Here is a 25,551-nt window from a genome sequence, read left to right as displayed (position 1 = left end):
ATACAGAAGACAACAATCTTTTATTTCAGCAGCTAAATAAACCCAAAGAAAGTATTGTATTGCTTGTATATAACATGAATATTTCAAACCTTTTACTAAACATATAGTATATTCAGATACACAATCATAACAACCGAAGAAACTTGTGTAAGTCCATCTTTTCTGAACAGATCATCACTGGTTGTCATATTCTGTGAAACTGGGATGCGTTTTTTTTTGCGTCAGTGACCTTGTGTTTGAAATGGAGCTGCACGATCCAATCACATGTCAGTAACAGTCACGCCGGTTTCACATCAAGAGTACTAGATATATCATTTGAACCATCACGAGGTAATTGGTACTCAGTTGCTGCTTTCACATCACGGCCTTTGTTCTGTAAATAACAGCTGACTGGGAAAAAAAGGTTCATCCAACACCTGGTGGAGGGATATGCATTAAAAAATGTGTAAAAAACACTTTATATATACGTTTATGAAGAGAAAGATGTGGTTCCTTTAGGTGTACACAAACCTTTTCAAATTGCTATAACATCATGATGATCCTGATGTCATCGCTCTCCCCAAAATAAAGAGTAAAAGCCTTCAACCACACTTAAAGAAGTTCTCAGGAATTCATATTTAAAGCTCTCCCTTTAAAGGTTTACCACCCAAACTTGTGGCACAAACACTGTTTATTCCCCACCGAGAAGCTGCCTGGAAAAAAGTGTCGGAGGAGCTCCGTGGCATCGCCACCATAAATAATTATCTGGTATACATTTCATCACTCCCACTCCTTTCCTGTCTCGATCAATCCTGAGCCGAGGAGCCTTGCATGCTGCTGTAAAATGACTGGAAGCTGATGGATACAGTCCCCAGCAGGGCACGTGACCTGTCTCCATCGGCGCTTATGGCACCGCATTTAATCTAAATGTACTCCTTGACAACGGGAGGATCCTCGCTTGGCTGTGTGGGATCTGGGAAAAAAACATATATATATATATATATATATATATATATATACACAGATTACTCCATGTTAAAATCTCCCGTGTTAGAATTGTTTAATTTGAGCATTTGAGACGAAAACAAACCATCAGTTCAGGTTTCCGCGTGCGTTATTTTATGGCTCTGAGACTAATAGTGACACGCTTCAAAGTTGTGAAAGTTGCATCAGTGCTAGTTATGTGAGGATGCAGGTGGGACCTGACCAATCCCGTGCCAGCTCGTCTCCACTCAGCTCCTTTCTCCAGGGCAAAACGTCGGGCCTGCTGAGAGCACACATGAGCGGTCCACAGAAGTGCCGGGATCCCCGACAGTTCTAAACCCCCCCCCCCGCTGACACCTCATCCGTCTTGCAGTGTGTTGGCACTGTGAAGGGTAAACTGGGCTGATCCGTGGGACAGGCGGGGAGGGCACAGGAGAGCAGCCTTCCCACCGGAGCCCCGGACCAGCACGCTCAGATTAGAGGAAATTTGTTCCACAATATTGTGGCCTCCTGCCTTCCCGAGGCTGCGCCCGCACAGACGGCAGAGGCAGAGATTTGGGCGGCGGCCAAGCCTTTTCGTCAGGCTCCTCGTTCGTGCCACATGTGCCGAGCTCGACTCCCTGCTGATCCTTCTAGCTTTATAGCCTCCCTGCCTGATGGAACAAATGCTACATCGCAGAAAATAAACTTATCTCATTTGGATGACAACACATTCCCCCAGGTTATAATGTTGCACCATTTTGAAAAAGGCAGACAGGGTCAATTGTACATTCCCAGCTCAACCGGGGAGTCTTTTACTGTGAAAATGTCTGTCTCGCCACATGCCTGTGGCCAACAGTGAATTTGGAACAATTTGCCTTATTGTCTCCCTCGGTGTTTAGTGTAAAGTATTCTCCTCGTACTAAACATATATATCCTTTACAGATACTCCACATCTTCTTTTTGTGAACAATTTCACAAGATGTATGTTTCAATCCATTACATCAGCCGGCGTTTAGGGTTTTTTTTTTTTTTTTCTTTTCCAGAGTGGAGCTTGCATGACATGATTGATGACCTTAGCAGATTATCCCCAATACAAAAGCCATCATTGAACAGCAGGGCTGCCATTGTGTGTGGGTTGTCTCCCATTGATTTAAGTAGTATATTTTCATGATCTATAAAGAGGCCAGCTGGAGAGAAAATTGTTTGCTCTCAAACATTTAGTGTCTATAAGCCATCACACTCGTGATTAGAAAATGATTATCATTCTTTGATCTCCTTTATGTTTTTTTTTCTTTCTCCCCTTTTCTGGAATATAGTTAAATCCGTGTGCATATAATTGGTTTCAACCATTTGAATTAAGTTAAATTAACTCAAATTACAAAAGTAAAAAAAAACCAAAGTATACTATGTACATCATTTTTGGTTTTATTTGCTAAGGTTTTTGATGTACTGTCTCTTATTGCCTCAACCCCAACACAATCTTAAACACCATGTCTTTTAAAATATGCTGATAAAACACTTTCAATTATTTGATTTGAATAAGTTATTCGAAGTAGGAATGTCCACTCTTCTATCAGTGTCTACATCCTTTCTTCAGGTCTCTTCAGCCAGTCCTCCCATTCAGTCCCAAAACGCTCTCTAATAGACCTCCTCCTGTTCACGGAGGACCTATTAACCACAGATTTGTTTTCATCTCTGTGACAAAACCGGGAGAAGGGTGTGCTTACCACACACAAAAGAGCCCCAAAGAGCCATGAAACAAAAAAATGTGAATAAAAAGACTGGAGGATGTCATTATATACAAATTAATTCTCTCCTAGCTGCCCCGTCCTTTGGCTAAGAATTGGACCGTCTTAATTGCTCTATCGCTTAGCCGTGTGCTTCCCAGCAATCAAGTGGCTTCCATTTAATTCAAGTGCCACCAAGACGGGGAGGAAGTGGCCTCTCCCCGGCCCTGGAGCATAATAGAGAGTGGAGAGTGAGGATACACCCTCCAAATTGGAAAACACTGGACCATAGATTAACAGAAATGAACACCATTAGCCTGGCGATGAAGAAATCATTTTTCGCCCTCAGGTGTTTTGGATGGCACAGTCAGGCTAATCTGGGTGATCTGAATCTCTTTTTTTAAGTTGACCCTTGTGAATTTTCAACAGCCGGGGGATTTGAGACAATGTTTTATTATCAATTTACGGCTTTAATGACAAAAGACAAGGAGATTTATCAAAACATAATCCTGATTAAAGAAAAAAATATTAATTAAAGGAGGGTATCTCATCAACAGACAGTTTTTTTTTCATACCAGTCTACTGGGAAATGCAATGTTATTTTATAGAGAAGAAAAATCACTTTGCTGTTTTTTAATTATCCTTATTACCCCAATTTATATCGAGAGTTTTATACTGGTTTATTACTAAGTGAGGGGATTTTAAATGATCAGAAAGTAATGTCTAGTAATCTAGCAATTGTCTCTCCCAACAATGTAACAAGCTCCAGCTCATACATGATAACAGGATCCTGTAGAAGGCTTAATTATTTTACAAGTTAACAAATGGCAGTACATCTACCTGGTAACAACATAATGATAGGTATCCTGCGTTACCATCATGCTAGAGAAGTCATTGATATTGTTATTCTGATTAAAGGTCACTGGAGGTGTCTTCCATTTTGACCCTAGGACTTCCAGCCCACACTATTCCAGCTACAGTTAATGGTGCTTACTTATGATCTTTAATCTCAGGTCAGCTGCTCTTGTGTTCAGGCTACCTGCTGTTCTTGGGACTTGGAAGTATGATGATGACCCCCCTCTGACCCGACGCCCAGGCTACCCCCCTTGCAGTAACATCATTGTTGTAAAAACCTCTAGCAGTTTGATACTAGTGGTTGTTTCTTAGCTTAGAAGTTTGGTTTCGAAGCATCCATCGGTCCAACATCCTCCCCTCTCTGCTGGGTTGATCGTACGAGCAAAAAGGAATCTAAGAGTGACCACAACAACGTCCAAAACTGGAAACAAAACATGCACATTAGCCACATAGCATAGCATCTTATATATTTGCTCACAATAAAAAGTAAAGTAATGTGAGAACAATTAAAAATGTCAGTTTGACAGAATCCTACCTCTCTAGGATGCATGTGTCATGGCAGTGTGATGTGATGCTGTTTTCTGATGATACGCAGCAGACATCTGCAGACATGAGACTGTTCACTGATCTTGATCAGTAAGGGCTGTTCTCAGACTTTGTGCGGCGCTTGAGACGGAAGTGAATGACAGGCGCATGAAGTAAAGTCCCTCATCACCGAGAGTGTGCATTTTATTCTTAAACGTGGCGACTGGAGTCTTCATTTTTCCCCTTAATGTTGTTTTAGTCGTCAGGAAAATTGACCGGCGTGCATCCACGTTTCTTTCCAGCATGTCCAAGTCCACCAAACTCTTCCTCCACTTCCCTTCAGGTTAATCGGGTGTAATTTAAAATCCAAAAATCCTGACAGTACATTTTCTGATGGTATTGCCTGTATGTTCTGCATGGCTGTTTGGATCAAAGACTGGTTATCTCTTCTATTGAGCTGTTCTAACCTCTGTCCACTCTCATTACAGGCAGGCAGCAGTGAATTTCCTAAGCAATCAGGACTAACGTTCCCAGGCAGGTATAGACCACGACACCTTAACGAGTTAAAATGCAAAGCCAAGTAGAACATTAAATCAGAGTGAATGAGACAGCCAGCCTGACTCATCAGGCTTCTAGAAAAAAAACAAAAAAAACAAGAGACAGAGTGACATGTCTATAAATACAAAGCAGATATTATTAAATTGTACACGAACACATTAGGAAATGTTATTTTCTGATGTCAGTAACTTTTGCAAAGAAAAGAAAAACTTTTTTTTTTTACGTTTTTTTGAGTTGAAAGTACTGTGATGTTGTCATAGTGCCACATATATCTCAAGGAAAGGGCCAAGATGTATAGAATGTATATTTTTTTTAAGTTTCCAAGTTTAAAGTAATGATATAATTTCTCATTTGTTCACACTCATTAGTTACCTCTGTAAGTGTTGTCAGTGGCGGGGTCTGCCATTCCTGATCAGAAGGGATTCACAGTAATTGTACAACATGCACTGGAGAATTGCACTAAGGCAATAGCATAATACATGCATGTATTGTATTTTGTGCATATACACATCATTACACATGATGTAATGATGTAATCCCAAAGGGATGAACCGATGGCCTCGGGAATTTTGAAGAGGAAACAATAAAAGTAAAGCTAGGAATTTATTTTGCCCTCAGGGTTACCCTTAACCCTAACTTAAACCCTGACCCTTAAGGTTAACTAACCCTAACACTAAGGGATTAATGTCTTTTACAAAGAGCTCAAGTTGACCTCCGATTTGGTCTTGGATTTGACTCATAGCCTTCATTTAAACTTTCTCTCGTGGTATGAATATATATAAAATGTCTCTTTTTGTCAAGATGGAGGTTTGACCCTAATCATTGCCACACAATAGCAGAACCCCAACCAGTGACTATTATTGCCTTAAGAGAGGAATGCCATACATTCGGAGAGTTGTGGTGTCCCATAATGGTCTATAGGCTGCTTTCCCACCCTGACAGATTTCTAAGAGTCCTGACGGAAACACTGAGTACTTGTAATTAGTTGACATGAACTCTTGTCTCGCCCGCAGCCCTGATAAAAGAATCAACCAGCATCATGAATCTGGGTTATGCGTGGTATTCAGGGTACACTGAGGGGGTTTTCAGTGGGGTGAGGTGTGAGCGGAGGGTAGATCTGAGAGTTTTCAACGCTGAGACGCACCAGCTGTGTTTATAGATTCCCACTGCACCTGCTGGGGTTACGGAGCAAGTGCACTGAGGGATTAAGCACTGGGGCACTGGGAGTAGAACAAGGAACAACAGATTCGTGTTGTGGGAGCATGTCAACACCTCCCTGGTGTCTGTACTTAAGCTATTCATTGTTGCCGGTTGCTATGTAGGTTTCAAAGTAATCTGTGCTTCTTTATTTCTTAGCTGTTAATCAAATATGCCCAGCTGAAGAGGAGCTGTGCCAATTTGCCAGCAGAGGAATCTCTGCAGAGAGCCGCCGAGATGGAGATGAGGAAGATTAAAAAAAAAGAAAAAAAAAAGCCATTGCACGTTTGAATTTAACTAGACATTTACGTTTTTGCTGGAGTGTGCTAGTTCTTGATTACAATGTTGACATTTTACTTGGAATTAACCTGATTAATGTCATTGGGTGTGAAAACCCATAGCTCAGCATTTCTCATGATCACAGGAGATGGATTAAGAAAGAAGGCTTTCAAATTGAATACCTCTCCCTGCTCAGCCTGCTAATTGTGCCATTTACCACTACTTGAGTCACTGACCGACGCTATTTAGTCAAACTAATGATGATGCACAGTCCAAGCCATCCCTTGATAATTAAACGAAAGCTCCATCTCTTTTTCTGTATTAGCTTCTCTTTTTTTTGGGGGAGGGCCGGGTGGGGTGAATTAACAGGTGCACGCAAAAACATATCGAGCTGTGGTCACTTTGTCCCTTTAAATCACTTGTGGCATTGTTAGCTGGGAAATTACTTTTTTTTTTCTGAATCCATTATCCGTCACCTTTTATTGATTTGCGCAAAATAAGAACTGTTAACATTCTTGTTTTGAATGTTTACTCAGGTGAGCCTGTTTATTGAGCATGCAGCATCAGCTCAAAACAAAAATCTCTCACTTGGCAAGTTTTGGATGTCAGTGTTATGAGGAATATTATATTTGTTGGTTTTAAACTGCTCTTAAGGTCCATTTATTTCTGCGCTACTTTATGTTTTAATCAGCATCTGTCATTTGTTGAAATGTATAAGTCATTTGTTTCTTTTCAACGTGATCTTCCACTATCAGTTTTTCTGATGAATAGTTTTCATTTTGCACAAATGACCTATTAGTTTTACTTTGGTTTTATTCTGTCATAAACCAACCCACACTTATCACTTAAATTTAGCCACGTAGGTATGCTGATGAAAAGATCCATCAGTGAATTCTGAGGTCTCAGGAAGGATTTTTTTTTTTGTTCCTTCCCATGATGGACATGCTGTCTCTGCCTACAGGTTTTTATTCACAAGTTATGACTCAGGCTCAATCCAGATTGGGAGAAGAAAAATCACCTGTACTGTAATGCTTCCCCTTTTCTGGCCTGATTGACTCTGATATCGCCAGCGCCTCCAGAATAAAATGCCCATGTGTCCCTGTAAACACACAGCATTTGTTCTGAGGCAGAGTGGCTCTGCAGAGCTCCTCTCCGGCAGCACTGAGCCTGACCGAGCCAGGGAATAAGTAAATGAATAAATAGGCTGATGTTGAATTTTCCCCTCACTTGCCTCCACTGACACAAATAGGATCTACAGTAATTTATAATGCTGTTAGAGAGGCGGCTCTCTCTCTAACCGCGGTGTCTGTCACCTCGCGTGCAGGAGGCCTCTCGGTGCCAGAGTGGAGGACCTGCAAGCACCCTGACATCCTGCTTTGCTATTCCACACACACGGCGCAAAGGCTAAGTGACATCAAGCCTCATTATTGTCATCACATGCCACATTTGTAACTGGTTAGCGAGCAAATTGTGATAAAATAGGCTGATGCCCCTTCCGAGCGTCTCTGGCTGCACAAGCTGGACTTTCCATAATGTTGGGAAATCCACACGGTGGAAGGAAAGCGAGGACGAGATGTGCGTTTTGTGGCCAAAAAAATACAGGATCTTGTACACTCTGGATGTAACAGACTGCTTCATATCAATTACTGTGATGTTAGGGGGCCTCATATCACTCTGGAACAGGAACTAATGAGCTGGAATTAGTTTTATCACCCAAAAAGGCTAAATAAATAACATTGAGTTCTATAGAGTTGACGCTATATTCTTTCACACGCCGGTGGCTTTGCAGTCTCTGATAGGAGACTTGCACTTGCACATTTATATGCATGGTATTTCTAAATGCATGACATCTCTATGCCGTCTCTGGTGTACTGCACATGTTCATACTAGTCCCTCAGTCGTACAGTTTTTTTTTTTCAATCCACACGCGGGAAATAATGAGGAGGAAAATCTCTTGCTTACATCAACCTCAAATTGGCGAAATGAAAATCTGTCTTAAACAAAGGGAAAGACCCCCATGGCGTCTGGGTCTACAGTTTCTGTCACATATATATTCCTTGGAGGTTTCATGTGACAAAACACAGAAAGTTGCTTTGTCCCTCCTCTTGTCACGTTACACCCCTTACCCATAGTTTTTTTTTTTTCCCTTCCTGTTGTCTGGCTGTCTGTGCTGTCAGCCCATAGCCTGGCACCTGCTCTCATGTTCCTAATTAGTTTCATTTAATTAATTATATACTGCAGCACTTCTCCTTATTTCTGGCTTCCTCTGGATTTCATCGCCTTTGTTTCAAACTTGCAGAGAAGATCAGCTCTCAGAAAGGTGCTGCTGCCCAGTCTACCATGAACGTGCGTTTAAGCAACATACTTTTTGGGAGAGCAACTGGCAACATGGTGTTTATTTTAAGTGTTGTGACTCCCAGGAGGATGGGAGGATTGGATAAGAAATAATTTAACATTATGAGGAAGTTTCTGTGTACGTTTAAGTTTCTGCGTTTCTGTAAAACGCTGTTGGGGCAGGAGAAGTTGCTGTTTTGCTGGTGCTTGTTGTGTCATCTCGGTAAGGAATACCTGATGGCATAAGCAGCTTCCCAGCTGCCACTTCATCCTCCTGTTACACCGGGATGCACGACGTGCTAAAGAAAAGGTTTCATCAAATATTTAGCGCCTGATCGACGTGACACAATAGAAAAAGATCAAACCTTTGACTGAATAGGTCAACCACAGACTCATTGAGTTTCCAGCGGAGAAAATGGAGCCCTGTTTACTGGAGGAAGACAACAGTTGCACTGTTACCTTCTGTGGAGATCTGCATTGTGTTGTTATTTACATTACATTTGAGCAATATGGTTACAGATCATAAGAGGTCATTTGTGACAGTAAATCAGAAAAGTCAAGGACTGAAGTAAATGAGGTTTAGGGGAAATTTATCGAGTCACTTTAGCTGAAAATTTTGAATATTGTAATAAAGAAAAAACAAGTGGCATAAATGTGGACAATAATGTGATAACTTCTTCTCACGATGTAAAAACTTTGTATCACCCCGAAAAATATTGTCCAACTAGATCTGTATAGACTTCTTATTCAGCTCATCATCATGTTAAAAAAAATGCAAAAATAAAAAATACCATGGCCTATGTTTCTCAGTCTACAGTCTCAGTCTGTTGGATTGTTAAAGTTTGGGAATTTATGTCCCTTCACTGAAATCCAGGGACCGAAGTAACAAATTACATTTATTTTTTTAAAGTAATTTTAAATGTGTTTTTTTACTCTGCTTAAAAGTGTTCATTTCAAGTCACATTCGTGATATAAGCTAACCAGCATAGTTAAAAAAATAAAATAATAATAAGCAGCGCACCATCACGCTAGCACACCACGTGACCTAAATCAAACACGCCCATTACGTTGCGCGAACAGGTGCATGCCGGGTGTTAGCTAACATGCTAACGCGTTCAAATGGCCACGGTGGGGGATTCAGGTGAGTTCTGCGTTCAGCTACGAACTTTTAACTTGTGTGAGATGGACTTTCTGTTCGCCACAGAGCTTCATTCAGCTGAATATGCTTGAAACCTTCTAGGAGTTCATCCAGAGAGGACGAGTGGACTGTATCATGGGAGAGAGGCCTAGTGGACTGGTCGCACTGGGACAGAAAGGACGAATGGACTGGGAATATTGCGCTTTAAGAATGAACGAGCAGAGCGGTTGGACCTGGACCAGATAGAGGAGGACTTCGCGGTGCTCAGGACTCACAAATCCCTTCACACAGGTCAGTAAGCTACGACAACAAACTCGTTTTAAACCTGTTACTCTCCTCGGAGGAGTATATCCACGGTAGCTAAGCAACGTGGCGTCATTCGCGCGCGCGCGTGGGTGCACTTCCCGTGTCACAGTTTAATGGGTAATCTTGTATGCACAGATTGCAAAGGGAACTCTATAGGAAATGAATGTATTGTTTTGTTTGGATAGAACATACTCAGACTACTTAGTACATGTACTGTAAACCCACAGAGCATGTTTGTTTTCTCACAGAAATTGTGAATGACTTCAGTAATGGAATGTTTGCTTTGACATAAATGTATTTTACGGATCATGTTTTGTAAATCAGAGAGAATATGTTAGATCTGGTGAGATCCTAACAAGGTGTCAAAAGATGATTCAAAAGGGTCACAAGCTCATCACCCAGGTGGGAAATATGAAAATAACATTACACACATTTTTATTTGCCAGGCTTTTCTCCAATTTTCTTTATATTTATATATATATATATATATATATATATATATATATATATTTATTATGTGTTATAAGGGGAATGTTTGTTTGTGTTGTTTTCGTGTCAAGATGTTGTGAAAGTTACCTGACTGCCTTTCACTGGCAACAGCTGATCAGCTGACGTAACACAAGGCCAGATACTGTTAGTTTGATGACAATAGGGTTTATCCATCCATCCATCCATTGTCTACCGCTTATCCTGTATTTAGGGTCACGGGGGGACAATAGGGTTAGATTTTCAAAGTGGGACCACACCTCTGACCAAGTGTGACAGTTGTTTTTGAAAGTTTTCAAAATGCAACAGCCGTCACAACACAAATATTTGTCTAACTCTGTGAATAATTACGTTCTCCTGCTTTGATCCGGGGTTTATTTCTAAAGGACCTGTTTATGGAGAGGAAATGACAAGAAGTCGGGTTGACAGGCCTGGAGTGAGACAGTTAAATGCCCCTTGCTGCTCTGGATAATTAATAAATAAAGTACCAGGGGAGTCCTGTCATGGCTTCCTCTATGACAGGGGCTGTCTCCAGTGCGCTAAAGCATTAAATGACCAATTCCTGTCAGGCTAACTTCCACTGCACTCCCTTGGCGCCCTCTCTCTCTCTCTCTCTCTCTCTCTCTCTCTCTCTCTCTCTCTCTCTCTCCCTCTCCCTCACACACACACACACACACACTGTCTCTCCTTCTTCCAAAGAGAGCTACTTTGCTCTCTTTGCTCTGAGTTTTTCAGCGACTGATGGCTCTAGTTCATTTCTGCTGAATTAATTGGTCCCTGAATGAATTCTGTTGACAGGGCAATTCATCATGTGTTTGGCCTGACAGTGACTGGGGTGTTGGGAGTGTGGTGGTGGTGGTGGTGGGGGGAGGCGAGGTTGAGGGGAGGTGCAGGAGAAGCTGGGGTTATAGGGGGGTTGGGGGGGGTGGAAGGATGTTGATGATTCTGCCCTCTTCTACCCGCTTCTATTATTCCCTCTTCCCAGCAATAGCCTGCATCAAATTCGGTTTTCCCTCCTCACTTCTCTCTGAATATTTCCCAGCTCCCCCGGTTGCAAACAAACACGCCTGGCTGACAGATCCAGCTGATTAGGGAGCTCCTCTGTCTGCTTTGGAGGATGTCCTCATTACTGGCCAGTCAGGTAGCAAGCCCCCGTCAGCCCAGGACCACCGGCGCCTGTTATGTGGGACCTGACACGTTCACTAAGAGAGGTGCATTGCATTAGGCTTTAATTGCATCATGTATCACACAATAGCCATTAGGGTAATTATTTACTGGTGAAGGGTAAATGAGGTTTGGCGCGGGGCTGAGCCAGCCAGGCAGCTAGCCTCGCCTTGGCAGAGGTGTGGCTCTCACCTATACGCTAGCAAATCTAATCGCCAGTCACTTGCTTCATTTGGAAATGTCCTGTCATCCACACCCCACTGTACACCCCCTTCCTTCCCCCCCCCCTCACACTCGCTTTCAGTCAAGCAGCGCACTTATTATGTCCAATCAATCAATGCTCACTCATTAGGAACCTCCCCTCAAGTATCCTCTGGATGGCCTCACACCGCAAGAGTCAAAAATTACCTCATAATTGCTGCTCAGGCATCATAACAAGCTAGGCTGCCCCAGTGACACGGCCATACAAACAGGTCTAACACAGGAATTGATGGATACTGGAGAATCGTATTATATATTGCCATATCCAATTAGATACAGCACATAAAGCAGCAGATCCATTCCCCTCCTTTCGTAACATCCAAACCACTACTCGGATATAAAGACGTGAAATGCATTTTCATATTTTCTCCACACCCCCCCCCCCCTCCCCTCCCCTCGTCTTGGTGTGTCACAGCAAATGATAACATCCTGAGGATTTATTGTACATTTGACACACCAGTAACCAAATTATAATTCAGTTGCTGCGGCATATTCATAGAACCACTGTACAAATCGCACAGAGTGTTCAGTCAGCATGTATTTGTGCGGTGCGGCTCGAAAAGGTCAACAGTTAGATCTGACACTGTGGTTTGAAGTTATGCATGATGAGGCTCACTGTTATGCTGTAATACCTGAAATAGGAGGGGATTCTTATTGCTGCCAAAACTTTATGTTAATGTTCATCATGCCACATGTGGAGCTCCGACGTGTTTCTTTTTTTTTTTTTTACTTTTAAGGCATAATAATTCAACTTCCTCATGAGCAAACGACAGAATGAGCCCCACACATTAACTTAATTGCTGCTCATCCGATGAGGAGTAATAACATTAATGTTAAGATATAGAGGGAAAAAAGTTGAGTATTAAAAGAAATAATAAAAAGTATAAAATGTAGATGAAGAATTCACTACTTGTGCATTAACTTGATTGCTGAACTAGTTTTTCATCTGAATAAAAATGTCTTCATGCACCCGTTTATTTATAGATTTCAAATACGCAATTTTTATATGTGAGCTTACAGTTAAATTCAGAAATGTTGTGCTCTTACTGTTGATTTTTTAATAGAAACTCAATGTTTGATGAGCAAAGACAGTGAGAGATGCGATTACAGCCAATCAGATCATCCCACCACTCTTATATTTATATATATATATATTTATATTTATATTCCAGAGGATGCTGTCATCTGGCATGCTACAATGTCAATTTGTGCTTGATTGACAGATACATCCAGGTTCACACTTTATTGGTTTCGGAGGAGAGAGCCAGATATGCCAATTTAGACAGGAAAGTGACAAAAAAGTTTCCATCTAAATAGAATAATTCTGCTTCTGGGAATTCTCAGCTGGGAGGAGAAAAAGAGTCAAGCTCCTTTCTCCCCCTCCTCCTCCTTTAACAAGGGCTGTGAATGACAAACATATACGACAGTTAGGGGCTGACAGAACATCCACTTTTGATGCTTCACAGGGGAGCTATGAAATAAACAACAGGCAGAGAAATTGAATTACAAAGCAAAAAAGGGGGTCTCTCCTTGTAGACCAGAGGCATCAGAGTGTACCAAAAAAACAGCCCAGCTCAGTATGCCTCCGAAGAGCTTATTTGCTATTTTTACATTCTGGAATTTTGTTTGAAATATCTGATAAAACGATGGAAGTTTATTTTTCTCTACCTAAAAAAATGAATTATAATATATAAATGTAATATAATATCACTGCTATCCATGCAGGACCAGAGAGTAAAACTTTTCTCCATTTAAAATAGCGCTTGCACCAAATAAATGCCTGTCCGATTTAACTGAAAAGCTCAACAACTGTATTATACATTCCCATTCTGCCTGACATCGTTTCAAATGTACACGCCGCTTTATCGTGCGCTCCCGCAGCCCAAATCCTTTGCAAATCGCACAGTGCTAATCAGGACAGTGTCCACTTGTTGTAAATCAATAATGATATAACTAAGTCATACAAGGCGGCAGCGGCGGAGGGATTACGGAGCGAAGAAAGAGTGAAATAAGCTCTAAGAGGGATTTCATGCATAAATCTCTCCCTGCAACTTAGCACAAATTGAATTCAGGCACACTGCTAGAAAAATTAATTCAGCTTTACAAGGCGAGGAGAGGTTAAACACTTTATGTGCTGCTCAGTGATCCGAATCATGGAGAAAACATTTAGAGGCATTCTCACTGTAGCCCCCCCAACGTGCACCATGTGGTCTCTATACCTGAAACATAAATACTTTTATCTCAAAATAGTCTCCGAGTACCTGGACTTACCTGCCATTGTTGAGTTCAACTTTTCTCTAATGCATCAAGTTATTTGTCAAATTTGTCCATGTTTTGTCCTTAACATGTTAACACTTTATTTTAACACATTGCTGTATATAAACGCTGTGCACACTATCATTTAGTTATAAGCATTAAGTATTGTTCTTCTGCAGAATGGAAGCAGGATCTTGTGTACATTAGTAAGACCATTGTGGGTAAATGTTCTTTTTGGGCTGGTTGAAAATATCTCTAAGCTAGAGTTCCAGATTTGAAAGATTGGTTGAATGCAGTGATAAATGAAGCATTCTGTGAGTCTGTGCTTAATAGATTAAAAGGTAGTTTAAAAGACAGGACTTCCTCCTTTGTTGTTGTTTTTTGTTTCTTAAACCATATCTTGTAATAGTATTTCCCTGAAATATGGTTTTCTTACTACCATGTTTTTCGAAAAACAAGCATCGATAATACAGTTAATGAATGACGTAATAATATGAAACAATATTTTATTCATATAAATACTATTTGGATGATGCTTTTGTGGGTAAGCACAGCAATGCATCATCATTTCTAAACTGATTATTTGAATGTAAAATAAAAAAAAGTAAAATGTTTAAATGCAAAGTAACAAAGTAACTAATTGATAAGGATGTAGTTGAGCAAAAAGTACATTGTTACCCTCTGAAAATTGAATTTAAGTACAGTACATGAGTTAATGTACTTAGTTACTTTCCACTTAGTTACCTAACTTAATGTCATTACATTGACAGATTGATTAAATTCAGTCTTATGACACTTTTTGCATTTCTAACCAAATTTGGACAACAAAGGGTTAACATTTAAGACAGGACTTCCAAGGCCCATTCGACACAACTTCAATGTTATTTTTAAAATGTTAAGTTCAAATTAGATTACCTTATATTTAATTTAATTTTTATCTGTTGATTATTTATTATTATATTTTCATTTGCTGGCGTCTTCAAGTTACTTTTTTGTCCAAAACCCATAATAAAAAGAGCTCAGTACATTTTGCTGAATAGATAACTAAAAAGATTAATCAGTTATCAGAAATGTTGTCGATCAATCTCTTTTTTTTTCAGCTCCACTCCGGTTAGTCAGACACACCATGCAGCCCACTTTTGCGTAAAAGATTTCAGACACTTTTATTATTGTACAAGTGAGACCAGCATAATGAAAGTGATAATACCCATGAACATGAAAGACATTTTTTCTTACTGTATTTACAGAGAAGTGTCTTCACATCACACACAAAAAATCCTTCTACAAAATGAACAATTTGTAAATAACATAACAATTAAATAAACTCCACCTACCTTTAGGTTTACAGCTGAATATGCATATGATGACCATCTCTGCACTGCATAGAATTTATACATATACTTTTTCCTCATGAACAACGTGGGTTTTTCCTAATAATAATAATAACAATAATAATACTGCTCTCATGATGCATATAGGCGGCCTGTAAATAAACATGAACAAGAACTAAGTCTTTGGCAAATGCAAATACATTCACTTGACAGATGAAGAAACCATCATTCCAGCTTGATTCAAAGGAAAAACTTGGCCTGAAACACGTGATGGTGCTAAAGTTGGGAGGGAACATGTTTAAGGCATTTAGCTGAAATCGTGGCCCTGCTTTTTGACGTTTATTGGAGTCGTCAGAATCAGAGTGAATATGCTTCTGGCATCAAACTGGACAAATGATACTGGTTTAACTTGGGATGGCTGTTATATCCTTTTCCGTGGTTGAATGCCAAAGACTTAATTAAAATAAAAAAATAAAAAAGTCAGCTGTGAGAACATAGTAGTGCAAGTCAAGGCAGTGACATGATGGGCCTTGAATTACAGGGAAAACTGTAAGTGCCTTTTCGGACTGAGACTAAACAGATTTACAGTCAGTTTCATGAAACAAAGCAAATATGCATCATCATTTTTCTGCATAATAACACTCCAGTGTTACAAACCTCCAACATAGTGCAAAATTAACAAAAACAAAACAGAAAAAAACACAGGTTTTGCCTGATGACCTCTTGTATCCTGACAAATAAGAAATAGTAAAACGCTAGCCAAGCAGTCTGCAGTTTAGTTGTTACGAATTATAAAAAAATGAAATAAAAAAATCATTTTTAAGAATATATTTACTAGTTTCTTGAAATCTTGCAAATAGCAGGCCATGGTGATATACTGTCATGGCTCCCTCTATTTTCAAACGGATGTTTCTTTATTAATTTCATTTTCATTTTTACATCTTGATTGTGTATCACAGAGAACATGTCCTAATCTTCTCATGGCATCAAAAGCGATCGATTTTACTCATGCTGGATGTTTGGTCGGTGACTGTTCAGATGGATTAAAAACAACGTTTGCCCGCCACAGCCTGCATGTGCTGCCGCTAATCTCCTCTGATCTCAATGCGCTGCCATCTGAATCGGTGTGGGAGACGAATAGAAACGGGTGAGGGTGGGGGGGGAGGCCGCTGCTGCTACATTTTAAGCTCCGGACAGCGTCCCTGCTGAGAGCCGTCAAGAAAAAGGAATGTACAGTATTGATCCGTGATGGGATGAAACTGTGACACTGCCACAGGGGGAAAATATGTTTTTTTCCGTTTTTTTTCTTCTGTTTATGACTGCAATTAGCCACAGTTTTCATCATGTTTTTTGTGTGTGCAGTGACTTTCAGTGTCTCGAGTCTTTTTTTTTTTCGTCGTATTTTTTTTAATTTTTTTTTTGGCTTTGAGTGTCCAAAAAAAAAGCTGCGAGGAGAGAAGTCGTCTGGAATCCCCCCCCCTCCAAAAAAACGTTTGTCATTGTGTGAGCCGGGAACATTTTATGCGCAGTTGCTCAGTGTCCAGTGGACCATGCCGCTCACACCGGGGCAATATGGAGGCTAAGGCCATGGTCCTGCAGGTTGATTTGGTTTCCATGGTAACTAGTGACGGTCATAGGCAGTGGCAGCAGTGGGAGGGGCGGAGCCTCTCGATGCGGCACTATAATAATAAGGGGAACCTGAAAGTTAACAGAAGAACGGACCATTTGAAACAACAACAAATAAAATTCCATTCACCAAATGTATTGTCATTATAAGTGGTTAAGATGTGTTTTACACATTATTCCATACTGAAAATCTCTTTTACTCTAAATATTAATGGTTAATTGACCGTTGCTCAGCCCCATCCCCTCAGTTACTGTTGCTATGCCTGTCAAGCTTTCTGCTCTTTCATGGGCACATAATGTGCTTGATAGTGACACTTGAATAAAAGAAAAACCTTGATATCAGGTGACATAAGGCTATTTCTAATTAATATAGTGGATGATTTTAGAAATAGAGTGAGACTAGAATGGACATTGGTCAAAGCGACAGCCATTTTTTTTATGTGTATGGTTGCCATTATGGGCTAACTCAATCTATTTCTATGGGAGGAATAAGATGCTGTTCCTAGTTACGGTTGTAAGGCTCCAATTGGACAAATGCTGTTTGGGGGGAGGGCTTTAGCGAACGGTCAATTAATCCAGCTTCTCTACTCACTTAGTAATGCTGGGTTGCTGAATCGCCAGGCGTCATTGTAGGTCGTGTACTGCGGGTGACTGTAGGGGTTCCCCGAAAACTCACTCCCTGCAAAACAAAACAACAAATCAATTAGCATTTCAATGCATCAAACCATTACCCCGTTCACATGCAGTCATTTCTCGTCATTCAAAACAGGATGCAATTTAAGGGGGGAAAATGATAGTCATCGATGTGCGACCAGTCAAGCAAGTAATTTATTTCTTTTTCATTTCACTTAAGTTATGCAACACTGAACAATACAGGATGTGACACTGAAGGCGGCTTTCCCCGTCCCATTTATGGATATCTACCCATTCTTCTTCCTCCACTATATTCCAAACCAGTCTAATAAATACAGAGTGGTAATAAACAGGTTCATGCATACATTTTTGATATGCTGCAATAAATCCTGCAGCCTTTTCTTGGTGGAATTTTTTAACATCTCCAATCTGAACGCCCTCCGGTCGGTCTGAGCTCTGGGCTTCTGCTGCGGCAGGATTTCATTGCAGGGGGAACTAACTTGGAGCATGTCAGTGAGCACTGCTGTTGGTTCAACACGTTTCTTTCTTTTACGAGACAATAAAGGCTAGATTTTTATATGAAGCTGGTGAGAAATGGCTTTGCTTTAACAGTGTTTTGTGCCTGTCACTAAATCTTAGTGGTTGTGTATAGGATGAATGGTTGTAGCACAAAGCCACAAGCCATGGGATTAAGGCCCTCATCTTTTGCTTTGTGCCACATAAGAACAAATGGAAAGTAGAAGTATATTTGACTTGACGCTTTTCCACCTTCATGATTTAACAGTTTTAAGGTGTCAAAATCCCAAAATAAGTCCAGTCTTGGTGCTACGTGTTTAACAGGTTATTGTTAAATGGACTCAACTGTTTGCAGAAGTATTACAAAATGTAAATTCCCTATTTTCAAAACAGTGTTTCACAACTGAGACAGATGGAAAAACTCGAAACCACTTAAAAAGCAGATGTCTACCATGTCCAAAAATGATTTAGACTGAAAGGCTGATCTAAATGAATCATTGGATAATATACATTTTTATGTGGCAGATTTTTTATTCAAGAAAATTTACTTTTTCAATGCTTTGAACACCAGAAATAAAAATCAATTCACCATCATTGTGTTGAAGTGGTAGGAAATTAAAATAATTTGCTCTCCAAGATTCCACTGGAGGTAAAAATAAATATTCGTCTTTGAAATTTTGGTTAACCGACACTTCCTTTTGAAATCCTTACTTCATGACCTTATTTTGAAGCTTCAATGATATACAACAAACTAGCAGACTAAAACAAATGGCACAGTTAATTTAACCCTCTTGGCTGAGGTGATAACGAAACTCGCCGCCGCAGCCCGTCATAAAAGAGAAAAGAGGAACAGCCAGAGCCTTTGATGGGTTGTGTGATTGCTAAATGATATGCAAACACAGGACACACTCCGCTGGTTTTCCCCTTCCATGTGGTTTAATCACATCAAAGCAAAATGCCGGCTGCGGTTTGGTGAAAACGTGTGGTGACGCCGGAGCCGAAGAAGCGTATAAGCCCGGCACCAAAACTGCATCCCTGGCAGTGAAACACAAGCCCGACCTCCTCAGAGAGACAGCAATTTGAATATTTACTGGGCTCCCATGCCTCTGCCTTTTGACCCTTAACTGTTTGCTGTGAACCTGAACTGCAGGTTAAGTAGAGGAGGGGAAAGGGATGTGCTCTGGAGCGCAGACGCTGGGGAGGGCCGGTAGTGCTGTTTATCGACGGTCGGCGTGAACGGCCACGTGGGGAGATAATGAGCCAATAAGGCAGAGGGGAAAGCAGGAAGGACGGAGAGCGAATGTCTTCTCCACCGTCTCTGATCGCTTATTCAGCCTGTCTAATCCAATCATACACACAGAGCTAATATACGGATGTGTGCGCGGCTCACTCTGCAGGTCAATATTTATCGCCTCTGCATAATTTGGCACTAAAGTCTCTTCACTTCACTTCATTTTGAGGGCAGGGCCACCTGTTAGATAGAAGGCTAATGACAATATGAAGCCGGCGACGTTGTCTCTCACTCACCAGGAACCATTCCAGCGAGCGTGGAGGTCGGGTAGCTGCCCTGGCCTGTGGGGGGGACGTGAGGGGGGTACCCGGGTAAAGTTGTGTTGGCCATATCCCGACCTGGAGAGACAAAATGAAAACAGTCAAAAAAACTTCCATCAGTGCTTTCCAGTTTTACTGACTTTAATCTGCATAAAAAAAACCCACAAGTGACTGGAAGAAGTCTTCAGATCAGCATTATAGCATTGAGAAAAATAATCTTTTAGAAGTAAAAGTCCTGCATTCAGCTTTGGTTGATCGTCATCAAAATATACATGCAACAATATTCAACATGTAGATTAGCCCCTTTCAGTGTGTTGTTGGACATAAATGGAATTACTGTGTCATTATTACTGCATTTAATGATGATGCATCCTTAAATTTGTCATATTTTACTAATTTTATTCAAAGTGCTAGAAGTGTATAGCTATTGCCGTCAGGTAAAGAGTCATGGAGTTGAAGAAGAGGTTAAACTCTTCATAACTCTACTTAAATACTATACTTGGGTGAATGTGCTGCTTGGTGACTTTCCATCTCTGCTTTTAGTGTTTGATTTAAAAATGCAAAACCAGCTACTGGAGTTGTATGATAACACCATTTCAACACGAAAATATGACGTTACTATAGACAACATGACTCATGGCGACCACTGCAAGTCAGTCAACACAACGACGGCACTTTGGTCAGTATAACATCTTGCCAAAGGACTGTCCTTTTCAATAAATAAATAAATGAAATGAAACTTTCACTGCAGTTTATAGAGCGTTATCAAAGAACGTAGCATCATTTAAACCTTTTTACTGAACACTAGAAAGCCTCGCTGCGCCTCCCTAACCGTTGAACTCCAAAACAAGATAACAGCTGCTGCTTTGAGCCAACTGAATACTGGTCACATAAATGTGTCTCCTCATTACACGGTTCAAACTTGTCTAAAAATGGAAGCCTCTCTTTCCCTCCGTCGCTGTAAAGTCCGAGCACAGTGGCCCCTCTGCATAGAGTCACCCGTCCAACTGCAGATATTCAGCTCTGTAATTGAGAGTGACGGTTGGGGTTGTCCTCGCCGGCCACAGGGACTTTGGACAAAACAGCACGTAACCCCAATATGCACAGGGGCTGGGGTAGGAGAGGCCCCTGTTATATTGTCAGCTGTGAGGGCCAAAAGAAGGAAAAAACAAAGATCTCCCAATGGAGCTTTAATGAGGAACTAGTGGACGCACCACAACGCCACAAGAAGACTGTTGTCCGTGCTACAAACTTTTGAACTACATAAAGGAACATTTTTATCATTCCACAATAATTTGGCTTTTTTCTTTTTATACTGAAAAGTGATCCATTAATTTACTGTAAACCAAAGTATTTTTCTATCCTGTAACATATCAGGATGATCAATGTACTACTTGGTTTTAGATGGTTTTGGAAAATTGTCACCATTTATTCATCTTTACTTGATATTGTGTGTAATCTTATTTTGTTTTTAATATGTGGCAGTCTAAGTCTGTTTATGTTTATAATGTTGTAAATGTGTTCATGCTGTCCTCTTGTGTGTGTCTTGAAAAATATTTTAATTTCACTATTACTTTTGTTGGATTAATTTAAGGATAATTAAGATATGGCATTTTTGTACCTGGTAATAAAAACCCTAAGGTGTTTGGTTTGGTACCCTGTGGCACACCTGACATTTCTCAAACACATAGTGGATCATCTGCAAAAGAATCCAACAATAAATGTCCCGCTTCATACTGAGAATGCAACGCTTTACCTCCCAGATACAGAAAACACATTTATCTGTCTGAATATCGGAAACTGACTCGTGCTGTCAATTAGCATTGCTAATGAGAGCATAAACCACAGGCAAATTTAGATATTGACTTAAAAATCCAATTCATACACGTGCAATATCATGAGCAACTTATTTGTTTAATTGAGGGTGAGTGAATGAGCCCTCTGGGTATTGCAGGACCTGCTACTACAGGCTGGCAGCAATACTGGCTGCAGTGGGGGCTGCGGGGGAGTTGAGGAGTGAAACGGCTGGTGAATCTGGTGAAGAGGCAGGGGGGCAGGCCTGGAGGTCCGCGAGACTCATGGTAGCCTTGCATGGCTATTACACTCCGTTAGGACAATAAAAGCATCTATAAATGTGTGTGAAAATATGCAAATTATAGTTAGATGACTTGTTTCCAAGGATGTGACCATTTTATCAGTCTGTTTTAGATATCCAGTGGCAGAAAACAATGTGCATTTACTCAAGTGCAGTTCTACTTGATGCGGTATATTTTGCACTTTTACTCTATAAATAGCTTTGCAGATTAAGATTTTACATACAAATATGATGCGTATAGATTAAACCACTTAACGGTATTTAAGAAGTTGTCAGTGTGTTGCTCAAGCAAAGAGAGATTAATTCAAAGCCACTATACAGAAACACAGTATTACAGAAAACACACTTGGGAAATCTGAAAAGGAAAATCTGAAAAAAAAATAAATGTGTGATCGTGAATCGTACGATAAAGAAACGATTCGGTCATCGCTGCTCTCTGTTATTTGCACATCTCGGCACTGATCGCTGTATTGTTACCTATTGATACTGTATTGTTTGAGGCCTGCTGAGATGTGACTTTTGGTTAAAGCTCTGAGACCGGAGGGCTGCGGCGTTAAAGAGCTTTACAGAGAAGAGTGAGGTCATGCCGGACCTTTCATTTATAATAAGAATTAGTTAGCCACAAGCCAGTGCACATAAGTCAAAGGGAGCCGTGGGAGTACTGTAGGTGGGGGGTCCTGCAGGGGTGAGGCCATTGTGTGTGTAGACATTGGTAACTATTGTCTAACTGTCTCAGCAAACACTGACCCAATCTTTTCTTCATTATTTTTGCAGCAGCTACAGCAGTCGTACACATTTAATAAAAGTAAATACTCTTATCTCTTCATTACCTCGCTTCAGAGAGATGAAATGCATAATGAGGACCAGATCCCTGCCTTTACCCTTCAGTCGCAAGGTATAATTTAATCACTTTTCAAATTTGACAAAACTGCAATGCAAGAAATGCAATTTTTTACCTACAATGTGGCTTTTATTGCCACTACAGATGCCAGACATGCTGTTTTCTTGACTTTTCCCTCTTTCTGATACACCCATACACCAAATTCCATTAATATTTGTGCAAATTTGAATGATATTGTTCTAGAAGATTTATAAAATTGCGTATTTACACATTTATAACATTAGTGAATGACTGAGGAAGGGTACTTAATGTGGGTCAGTCACTAGCCAGTGAATTGGATCAGGGCATCAACATTTTTAAACTTAATTCTAGCCTATAATAGCAACAGTAAAACGCATGTTTTGATTTTTTTTGTGTGGGTCTATTGCCATCAACTTCAGCCCTTTCCCATCATGTTGACTCTGATGATAATAATAATCACAGCCTGAATCCTGGTTTTGTATATTCCAGGGTACAGTTGGCAGTGACTGCCAGCAGCTCTGTGACTGTTGCTTTATGTCCCCTTTAAAGCCCTCTTTCTGAGAGGCGCCAGTTCGCAGAACTCTCTGTACAGCAATGATAGCCTCATTAGCTGCTTCCTAGCCTTTGTTGTTTTTACAACAGAGATGTGTGTCCAGATTCTCATTAAAAGATGGGCTTCTTTATATTGTCTGCTTCCTCTGACAGTCCCCTTAGATTGAACGCCAGCAAATCAAGCTATTTATTTTCCACTCTGCCCTCCTTTTTTTTCTTTCCCTGCGAAAATCAATTCAAAGATTTTTTGGTTTGCCGTTACAAAAGCCTGTTGATTTTTGTCTTAATTTGAGAAGTGGCTCGCAGGAGTCGCTGCTGAGCTGGGCATACGGGATTTCCTGCTTTTAATGTGCCTTGAAATATCAGATTTTTACAGACAAGTTTGTTTTAGTCTCCTGCTTTCGCAGATATTCGACAGACTGAGAACAAATGATTGATTTGAACTACACAGAATGACTGAAAACATTGTACAGTTTAAACCACTTTGTCAACGCTTGATTATATCGTCAGAAGAAAAAGATTCATGAGCTTTATCTTTAGCAACGTGACGAGAAACTATGATGCGTGTTTATTTTTCTGCATTAACATCAACTCGATATCTCAAAACACAAACGGGAAAGCAAGATGACCTTCTCTCCGTTTGGCACGGGAACAAAGTCGTTCGTGAATGACTCTTTTGCTTGCAAGAGTATTAAATTTAGCATGACAGGGACACCTTCATGTTTGCTACAACAACAACCAAAAAATCTTTGACCTCCGTTTTCTAGGCTATATGCAGAATGGGGCAATTTATCACCAGCCAAAAAATCTCAGCACCCTAATTAATTACAACTAAGTAAAGAATGTTTGGAGAGCCAAATTGCTTTAATTCCCCAAACACCGGCTGAAAGTCATTCATTATCAAATGTGTGCTCAAAGGTTAGTTTGCTTTTGTGAAGACGAAATAAGCATTAATTTTCCGAGCCTGCGTTTCCCCCCCGTGGGGAGACGGGCAAGCGGTTTGTCACGAGGCCACACATCACTTACGGCAGGTTCGCCGCCTGATCTTTGCTCGCTGCTCACTGGACAACAGCGGGTCCTGGTACTTTCTGTGTAGCTCGCCAAGAGAAGCACTCGCTCACCTTAATTGATTAAGTGCGGATGATTGTATTTGCTGGATGAAGTTTTTGTTTAGAGAATTGACAGGAGCGCACAGGAGCAGCTGCTGGAGGAGGAGAAGTGTCATCGACACGAGGGCTTTGGAGGCCTCCATTAACAGGCCCAGCAGGGAATACGTTTAAAGAGTCTTCAGTATGCAGTCACCGAGTGGAGATGTGTAAAACTCCCACTGAGGTGCTCGAGGGAATGTGCTCCGTACTCGGAAGATGGCTCTCCAGCCTCAAGCACCATCAAGAAAACAGGTGGACTCTTAACTAATTTCAGGAAATACAGAATACTCTCTATAGAAATAGTGGACAATTGGCCGTATCGAGGCCATCTCTCCATTTATTTCTCAAAATACACACACACAAAAAGAAAAAAGTTCAGAGCTCCTCCTTCCGCTATTCATAAATTCACCCACGGCTCACACTATTTGAATTTTAAGCAGTTGGACTGAACAAGAATAAGAAGCACTTAGATGAAAATCCATCTCTCGGAAGGGAATTCATCAAAGAAATTACTTCCCATATCAACAATAGAAATTACCTCACAATATGCAATTGTCCTATCCACATATTCATGGAACCCTTTGGTGTTTTTATGGGGTAAGAGGGACTATTTAGCAGGTAATACAGCATTAATGTGGAGGAGAGGGAGAGAGCAAGAAAAAAAAAAAACAGTTTTAATGGAAGTGGCTTCTTGCCTCTGAATTTCGATGATGTGCACAATGCCCTTAAATCCCGTTCTTATTTGAGGCTGCTTTGCAGGTACTTTTGAGCCTTAATAGGATAAGCAGAGGACACAAAAGATTTCTATCTCTCAGTCTTTCAGTTCACTGAGAATCCCGATCTCTGGCAGTGAGCACTTCATGAATCATTCATTTTTAATAGATTATGCAAATTCCAGGACATAAAATCAACAAGATCAATAACTGCAGGCATTTTAATTGGTGTTGGAACACATTTTAAGGATGAACATAATCTCCAGTTCTTTCCCCCGTAAAGACACAATTAATTTGAAATTGGATCTCAGCCTAAATACTGCAGATAATTTACTACTTTTTGCATGGCTTAAAATTCCTGTGGTAGGCTTATCGCTGGCAAGTAAACTGTAATACTCAGCCATTAGAGAGACCACACACCTGAATATCACCTCATATGCACACAGGCAGCCACTGAGGGAAAACCAAGCAGAGGAGCCACTAACCAAATACC

General features: G+C 40.6%; 1 protein-coding gene across 2 annotated transcripts in view; it reads right to left on the bottom strand.

Annotated features, from left to right (window-relative positions):
* Positions 1-15,167: 15,167 nt before the first annotated feature.
* pax2b (paired box 2b) overlaps positions 15,168-25,551 on the bottom strand; it is a 28,654-nt gene continuing 18,270 nt past the window's right edge. Inside the window, exons 8-10 of one of the 2 annotated variants that reach the window (XM_084001869.1) lie at positions 19,665-19,766; positions 17,581-17,667; positions 15,168-17,041 (exon numbers count right to left, since the gene is read on the bottom strand). In XM_084001869.1, coding sequence (XP_083857995.1) covers positions 16,920-17,041; positions 17,581-17,667; positions 19,665-19,766 — 311 coding nt within the window. In that variant the 3' untranslated portion in view covers positions 15,168-16,919. Of the gene's footprint in view, positions 17,061-17,580; positions 17,668-19,664; positions 19,767-25,551 lie in introns of both variants that reach the window. The other variant, XM_084001870.1, reaches the window with a different exon arrangement.

Source organism: Eutrigla gurnardus (genome assembly GCF_963514095.1).
Source record: "Eutrigla gurnardus genome assembly, chromosome: 22".
In the NCBI taxonomy this organism is placed as follows: domain Eukaryota; kingdom Metazoa; phylum Chordata; class Actinopteri; order Perciformes; family Triglidae; genus Eutrigla; species Eutrigla gurnardus.
The sequence above is the reverse complement of the archived record's forward strand: the minus strand, read 5'-3'. Positions and strand labels throughout refer to the sequence as shown.